Source organism: Crocuta crocuta, unplaced genomic scaffold, assembly GCF_008692635.1.
Source record: "Crocuta crocuta isolate KB4526 unplaced genomic scaffold, BGI_CrCroc_1.0 scaffold29, whole genome shotgun sequence".
Classification (NCBI taxonomy): Eukaryota; Metazoa; Chordata; class Mammalia; order Carnivora; family Hyaenidae; genus Crocuta; species Crocuta crocuta.
Window position 1 is genome coordinate 3,147,601 of NW_027533280.1, and position 8,288 is coordinate 3,155,888.

The 8,288-nt window shown below is 40.0% G+C and overlaps 2 protein-coding genes across 6 annotated transcripts in view; both read right to left on the reverse strand.

The window, feature by feature from the left end:
- CCDC62 (coiled-coil domain containing 62) overlaps positions 1–1,298 on the reverse strand; it is a 44,708-nt gene extending 43,410 nt beyond the window's left edge. For all 4 annotated transcript variants that reach the window (XM_077748021.1, XM_077748019.1, XM_077748018.1 and 1 more), the window contains exon 1: positions 1,126–1,298. In XM_077748021.1, the coding sequence (XP_077604147.1) occupies positions 1,126–1,161 (36 nt within the window). In that variant the 5' untranslated portion in view covers positions 1,162–1,298. The remainder of the gene's footprint in view (positions 1–1,125) is intronic.
- Positions 1,299–4,715: 3,417 nt separating this feature from the next.
- The window catches only part of DENR (density regulated re-initiation and release factor), a 13,156-nt gene continuing 9,583 nt past the window's right edge, over positions 4,716–8,288 (reverse strand). For both annotated transcript variants that reach the window (XM_077748023.1, XM_077748022.1), the window contains exons 6-8: positions 6,190–6,306; positions 5,115–5,254; positions 4,716–5,007 (exon numbers count right to left, since the gene is read on the reverse strand). In XM_077748023.1, coding sequence (XP_077604149.1) covers positions 4,963–5,007; positions 5,115–5,254; positions 6,190–6,306 — 302 coding nt within the window. In that variant the 3' untranslated portion in view covers positions 4,716–4,962. The remainder of the gene's footprint in view (positions 5,008–5,114; positions 5,255–6,189; positions 6,307–8,288) is intronic.

Consider the following 8,288-nt stretch of genomic DNA (forward strand, 5'->3'; position numbering starts at 1 on the left):
TATGATAACCATGATGCCATTTCATACCTAACAAAATTACCTACAATACCCTTTAAGTATAGGTCATTTTTAACTCTGGTGCATGAAGTTGATCTGACATAAGTGTGAATCTAGAATTAACCATTTTAGTGGCTCTATAACCTTGCACAAGTTACTTAACCTCCCTAAACCTTGGTTTCCTCACCTGTAAAATGGTAATAACGACAGGTAAGTTGTGTGTATTAAGCAAGATAAACTGTGCAAAGCACCCCACATTACTTGGCACAGGGTAGGAATTCAGCAAACATTAGCCTTTTTATTTTTTTTCCAAGGAAAATTTTTAGATACCGACTTAAACCCGTCAAAGGGAGACGCAGCTTTTCCAAACAGTACCTATTATTCAGATTGTAAACCACATTTTTAAAATATGGTCCTGCCCCCTACCTATGAAATAAAAAACTAAAAGTGTTGCTTTAAAAGATTACCAGAGGCCCATGTGTACCACTACTGTTTTCTGAAAAATAAAATTTATAAATAAATAATGACGAACGAGTTCTGGTTACTGGTACACAGAAAACGGAATTTGGATCAAGGGATTCCAAATCACAAGACCTGAATGCCGGTCTTTGGTAAACCACTCATTAATTCTATCAACAAACATTTACCAAGCGCCGCGTGGCTGAGCGCGTCGGCAAGGCGCACAAATTCTGGGATAAGAAACTGGGCAATACGCCAAGGCAAGCAAAAATAGCTCATTTCATCGTACCGATGAATGCAAAGCTCACTTTTCATCGTACACTTATAAATGCAACGCTAGCTTTCAACACTTCTAAGGAAATTAAGGACAGGAAGCGAGGTGGCCCAGAGAAAGGCAGTTCTCCAAACGCCCTGCTGTCGTTAAAAAGTGAATGCCTACTGCTCGCCACTCGTCTCCGCGCCTGGGTTGAATGTCGTTTTTACTAAGGGAAGGAAACATGCGACGCTCCGTTTCTCCTCTTCGTACTGTGTATCATTTCACATTTTAAGCAGAAACCGTCCCTTTAAAACCACCCAGGTTCGGCCAGAGTGCTCCCCGTCCCCCGAGGTTCGCTGTTCACTCGCAGGGGGACGCGCCGGCGGAAACGGTGAGCCGCGGCGGCCGCTCACCTGGCGCCCGGCGAATAAGGTCGCCGAAGGGATCATGGGTGTTTCCTCCGCCCCCGGAGAAACTCGGGGAGCTCAGCGTCACCTGAGGAAGGCCATAGGCGCGCCTGCCCGGAGCGGGGGCGAGCCCCGAACCCCGGAGCCCCGCGCCCACGGCCGGCCCAAGCGAGCGCCCAAACCGCCCGCCCAGGGGAACGCGCCCCGCCTACGGCGTCGCCGAAGAGCCACTCCGGCTCTCGCGAGACCTCGGCGCCCGTGGTCCCGGGTCTTCGGCTTCCCGGGGGTTACAGGGTCTGGGAAGGTTTATCCGCGAATGGGAGGGCCGCTACCCACCTCCCGGTTCTTTACCATTACCCAGCCAACGGGGAAGCAAATTAAAGGCTGCTTGTGNGGATCGCCCACTTCCTTCCCAGTCTTGTGAGCCGCTGTGTACACGGGGCACCGCCAAGGGGACCTGGCCATCCACGCGAATGCCTGGCTGGAGGCGGACGCCGGCCGTGGTGGTTGGCGGCTGCCGGAAACTAAGCACCCCAGATTAAGAGGAAAACACGATAAAGCAAAACACTTTTTGGACTCTTGATGAAACTCTTAAGTAACAGTGAGGACTTTGGCAGTTGGTCATGACAAAACCTACCAATCTGGGGTGAATCTAAGTTTTCTCACGTGTTATCTCAGCCATTCTTCTCCCTTTTACTCCTTTTACACAGGAACTGGACTATGAAAAAAATGACACTTTATATTTAACTCCTGGTCGCCCATCCCCTAGTGTTTAACCCATAACATGACATTGGCAGCAAGACAAATTACCAAATACAATATTATACTATTTCAACTTTACTTTTTGACTATGAATGAGCAAAGCATGTCCTTGCGTTCATGAAAGACAACCTGAAGTGAAAATGGAAAAAATAAGTTTCTTGCTTTGAAGCTTTACTGATTTGGGTGGCACTTGCCTCCTTAGGATACATAGGATCATTTAGGAGAACCAACAACAAAAAAACCCCAACAAGACGATGTCTAAGATTTAAAGTCAGGAAAATAAATTCTGACTAGTTAAAAACATACTATCAATAGATGACTGTACAGTTAAACCTCGGTGGAATGAGAAAGATAAAAAGGAATGTGGGTGAATGTCAACTTTCCAGTTAAGGAGCGTTTCAATTCATGTTTGCCAACTTTTACTATTGTTAAAATGTGGTATTTTTGTACCAGGCAACCACATGCCTAACACTCAGTGTAAAAGTATGTGTACAGGGGCACCTGGCTGGCTCAGTTGAGAGAAAGCAACTCTTGACCTTGGGGTTGTGAGTTTGGGCCCCACATTGGGCACAGAGATTACTTAAAATCTCAAAGGGTACCTGGGTGGCTCAATTGGTTGAGTGTCTGACTCTTGATTTTGCCTCAGGTCATGATCCCAGTGTTGTGGGATCGAGCCCCGCATCCGGCTCTGCTCTGAGCATAGAGCCTGCTCAAGACTCCCTCTTCCCCACTCTGGTGCTCTAAAAAAATAAATTCTAAAAAAAAAAAAAAAAAGGTTATGTACATAAAGGAGAAAAAATAGGCTCATTTTATGAGATTGGTAAATAAATTCAATGTGGTGAGAGGAGTATGAGGCCTAGTTGCACATCAAAAACTTCAATATTTTAAGTTCACTCCCACAGGTTTTCTTTAAAACAGAAAAGACCTTAGAAGGCAGAACTTTTAAAAATGGCATGTTTTATGAAAGCTCCAAGAATTACACTGCATCTGATTTTATACTCAATCTAACTGATGAACTAAACAGACTCATTCTAGTCTCCCTACCATATTTCCTAAGTAATTTAGAAAATAAAACGGGATCTAAAAAGTAGGATTCATCTTTAAAACAGTAATTTATCAACTTTTTACTGACAGTGAGAAAGCTACCATGTATTTTATCTTAATCAATAGCTGATTTACTGAGGCTTCTAGGTAGTAACTATAACACTGTAAAATCACTTACTGTCAACATCTATTCTTTTAATAAATAAAATACTATATATCAAAGCTGGGTTTGCATTTAAATTGCCAGCTTAATGTGGCAAATCTTTTACAATTATGACATAAGGCTATTTAAAGGTTAGTATTCTTTTGCTAAAAATACTAGACTGTGAAAACATTTACATAATACATAAAGAGAATGTATGAATTAAAGTCAATCCTTAAACTTCGTATATTTTAACCAGAGAGTAAACTAATGCTGCATTTTAAATTTCTGGTCGAAGGAAAAGATTCACACATGTTATACACAAGGACAATTTTAATCCTCCGTCATCCTGCAGTAACATCCACTGCGGGCTTTATATGGATTAAAACTGCATTTGCAACAACTGTGAACATTGAGAACCTTTACATGAAGTCACATGGTTGATACAGGCACATAGACATCTTCCAGCACCAACAGAATACATACACAACACATACCAAATGGTCTTGATGGATAAATTTGCTTCATCAGATACTCATATTTAGTAAAATTCAGTTAATGCAAAATTTCATTTTCTTCATTTGCATCTTTCTCACACATTTTTTCTAAGATTTTAATTATTTAAAAAAACCACTCATTCATTCAAGGTTGTCATTTGTAGGGCAATAAACAATGGGTTCTAAATTTCTTAAAGGTGTCTATAGCAATCTAAAACACCAGGAGTCTTCTTTTCAATTTGTAGCACCTGACTTAAGACCTTTATAAAAACAAAGTTGAAATTCATTTAGTGCATTCATTAAAATTCATGGTCACTGTTTCTCTTGTGAGAAAGACTCATTTCAATTGTTATTTCCCAGACTACCTATATATATTTCGAGAGAGTATGAGTGTATATTCTTTTTAACTGGGTAGAATTTTATTCTCAGAATTAATAGCTAGAATAAGAACTCACAGCATCTCTGAATGGTCTTTCACTCAAAACAATGGTGATAATTATATAAAATGGATTTGGGGTAGTCTACTCCCCTACTTAACATCACCAAACATGTTTCCAAAGTATTCTTGGAAAATATCTAAAAATATACAAATAGTCTATCATATGGTGCACCATCATACTCTAACCATTTCCCAATTGTTCATTTATAACAGTTGCAATTTTTTTATGAGAAACACTGTGATGAACACCCTCACCCACAGTTTTAAGCAAGAATGATTCTATCTTTAGGATAATGTCAACTAAGTGGCTTACTGGGTCAGACTGCGGATGGTTTTAAGGCTTTAGTAAACTTTACCAAATAATCTCCAGAATGTGAACAACTCCTACCAACATTAAGTGAATATGACCACGAAGTGGACTTGGTTGGTAACAATGAAGCAAATTCAACCACAAATCTATTAGGGGCCAAGGCATCTCGAAACTATCACACCAAAGAAGCAAGGAGACAATCGTTAATGGTGATGAAGCCAAAATTCAAATTCTTTAAAACATTACTCAGCTTCAAATCATGATTTAATTAAATCATGATTATTTTAAGAAAACGACTCTTTAAATTGGGGTTATTTTAAGATAATAAACAGAAAGGCTTTGCACAAAAAATCTAGTGTTTTTCCAAAACTAAAAAGTTAAAAAGAGAAAGAGAAAAGTCAGTACCAAATGACCAAAAACTTTTATTTGACTAAATTCTATTTCATGCATAAGCATGACAGTCTCCCCTGTTTATTAGACTTTGGCAATAAAAAAAACAAGCAGCCTTATACAGAACAGTGACAATGCCAAGGGTGAGGGTGGTCTACAGTTTCACTGTAGGATAAATATATGTATTTTTAAAAGGCCTCTCTCCCTTTGGCCATATCAACTCTCAGTTCAAATCATTAAATAGAGACAATTTTCAAAATCACTTCTTTACTTCTCCAAGATCTTCGATGCTATCATCATCCACCTATAAAACACAAATAATTACATCTCATGAATTGTGGTATCAAATAACACAGAAGCAACCTGCTTTACAAACTTGCTTCCACAGATGCACATGTTCTACCTACTCACCTCTGGCCATTTTTCCTGAATGACATCAATTATGTCATCTGTAAAGTCTCCCTGAATGATGATTTCATCCTCTCCTGTTACTGAGGCACCACAGGAGAATTTTTGAGCAAAAAATCTTTGTGCTTCTTTTAGATCAATTTCTGTTATTTACAAAAAAAGAAATAGCAGGACTGTAATTGGAATCATGGATCAAAGATATTTTTCCATTTTGAAATTTAGTCTTCATCTTAAATTCATAAAACAGATCACCTTAATGGGTTTCGTATTCCTTTCGGAATAATTACAAACTACCACAGGCAGTGGTCTTAAGAACTCAACTTACTATCTGCAAAGTCAAATAGAGCGTCAGTACATAAAAACAGCGTTATTCCTAACTTATACAGTAAGACCAAAATAAACCCAGGAACACATTGATTACAGGCATAGTAAGACCAAAATAAACCTAGGAACACATTGATTACAGGCATTATATATACATTTCCAAGTACAATGAAGTTCATTTGTTTATCGCTTTTTACAGGAGAAAAATTTACAACAGGGAAACAAACCTACTATCTCATGATTGTTTTTTTAACCTGTGTTGTCACAAGAAGGGGCCCTGGTTTACAATTTCACTGTCCATTCAAGGCCTCCGGGACACTGGGCCAACACCCACCTTCCCTCGCCCTCTACTGTCACTCCCAGAGGCCACGGGCCATTTTGCAACCCTTTGCCATCCCAGCCTGCAGGGACAGAGGAGCAGTACTGATAGGCTTCAAAAGACATTCTACCTAGGCCTCCTCATTCCACATAAAATGTGCCCAATAGGAATTCTGGGAAGGAAAAAGTTAAACTAGTCCCCTCTGCAAAAGATTTTTAAATTTCTTCAAAATTTGATTTTGGAGCTATAGTTAGAAATGCAAAATCTCATTTTGTATCTTCTTAGCGAAAAATAGATCTGTGAAATTTTCATGATGTCGGATTATAACAGAGAAAGAGACAGAAAGAGCAAGATAAAGACAGGGAGAGGGAGGGAGAGAGGGAGGCAGAGAGCAAGAGAATATCGCTCACACATCTTAAACATACTTGAACTCACCGAAAGTTGCAAGGCCACATACTCTGGTTACATATTTCTTCTTTGCTCTGGGAATTTTGGCTATTGTAACCTTTTGTGGTACTGTCTTCTTTTTTTGCTTTATTTGACCCCTTCCACCTTTATGTATTAAAAAAGAGCTCAGCATTAGTTGTGTTTAACATACAGAATACTGTCTCTAGGATTGTTAATTTTCAAAAGATATCAAATATTAATTTCTGAAGTTTCTTCTAATACAAAACCAATAAACACATGCATGAGTATTCTTTCAATAAATATTAAGTGATATGTGCCAAGCACTGTATTAAGGGCTGAGAACACAAAGATGAACAGAAGAAAACACAGTCCCTGCCCTCCAGGGACTCTCAGTCTAGTGAAGGGAGACAAAAAAAAGCTTAATAAGTACTGCAACCTGATATATAATAGGACCCATAAATACTGCACTACCGTAGCTTTGCAGAGGAATGGCTTACTGTGCTTCCAGAGGACAGAAATGGTTTCACAGAAGAAGAAATGGCATTTAAGTTCTTGCAGAATAAGGAACTGTCCAGATGAAAGCAGCAGGGCTGGAAAGACACAGTAAAAAAGGAACCCCAGGAGAAAGGAGCAAGTACAAAGATAAGAGAAGGCCTTTTGAGAACAACTGTCCTGATGAAGGGTGCTTATGTATATGTAGCAGATAATGCCAGAAAAGCAAAAGATTACCTACCAGTCAGTCATGACAGACTAAGTTCTGTTATTAGACTTTATACTGAGGCAGAAGAAAAGTCACTCAACAACTATACAGGAGGGAAATAACCAGAGTTAGGTTTTATGAAATCACTCCACAGCATGGAACGTTAGCATCTGAAGACTAAGCTGACATGGAGGCCACTGGAGGCTCCTACATTAGTTCAGGTGGAAACAAATCAAAATCTAACAAAGCAGTGATAACAGTAACAGTGACTAGGCATAAGGTAAAGAGAGTACAGAGAAGAAACATAACAGAACTTAGAACTGACTAATAGGAGTAAAGAAAGGGCCCAAGAGGAGTCTCAGGTTTCTGGCTCAGATGACTGGATACAGTAACCTGTCATTAACCAACAGACGTAGATTTGGGACCTAGTAAGGTGGTTTTTGGAAATACCACATCTGAGGTGCCTGTGGGACCACGCACGTTGCCAGTCTAGAGACGGAGGCCAGGACTAGAGGTATGGGAATCCCAAGTGCAGAGCTGTGTCAGCAGTGAGGGATGTGAAAGAATCACTGGGGAAGAAAGCTGCAGAATGAGAAGGTATGAAGGCCGAGGGCAGGATCCTGGGAAATCCAACTCTTTAGGGACAGACAAGAAGAGAAGTCTGTACAGAAGACCAAAGAGGAGTGACAGGGAGAGTAAGAAAGAGATCTGTCACAAAAACCAAGGCAGTACAGCACTTCAAGAACGACGTGCTCAAACACTCTTCTTGGTTAGCAATTACTGAGCCACTGATGACTACTATTAGAGGAATTTCAGCAAGGTAACAAGTCAGCTTAGGATGGAATGAGGCATGAACAATGAGGGACAGAAGAGCAAGGACATGAGTCTAGTCTTACTAAAGAAGTCTGGCTAAGAAGGGCAGGGCAAGGGATAAGGCAAAGACATGGGCTTTTGAGGGAATTTTTCTTGAAAGATGCCAAGTCCTTATTAATAAGCTAATTTTAGTCATAGGGGAGAATAATTAACGAAGAAGAAACAGGCAGGGACAGGATCCAGAGTACAGGAATTAATTTTATTTTTATTATTATTTTTTAGGAATTCATTTTAGAAGGAGAAGTAAGTATACGCAACAGTTATTTAAAAAAAAATTCCAGGGCGCCTGGGTGGCTCAGTCAGTTAAGCATCCAACTTTGGCTCAGGTCATGATCTCACAGTTCATGGGTTTGAGCCCCACATTGGGCTCTGTGCTGACAGCTCGGAGTCTGGAACCTGCTTCCGATTCTGTGTCTCCCTCTCTCTCTGCCCCTCCCCCACTTGCACTCTCTCTCAAAAATAAATATTTAAAAAATTTTTTTAATTCAACTGAGCTGACATAATGAGAGAATAAAATCTTTTATAAACATCCTCACTCCAACTAATAGAATAC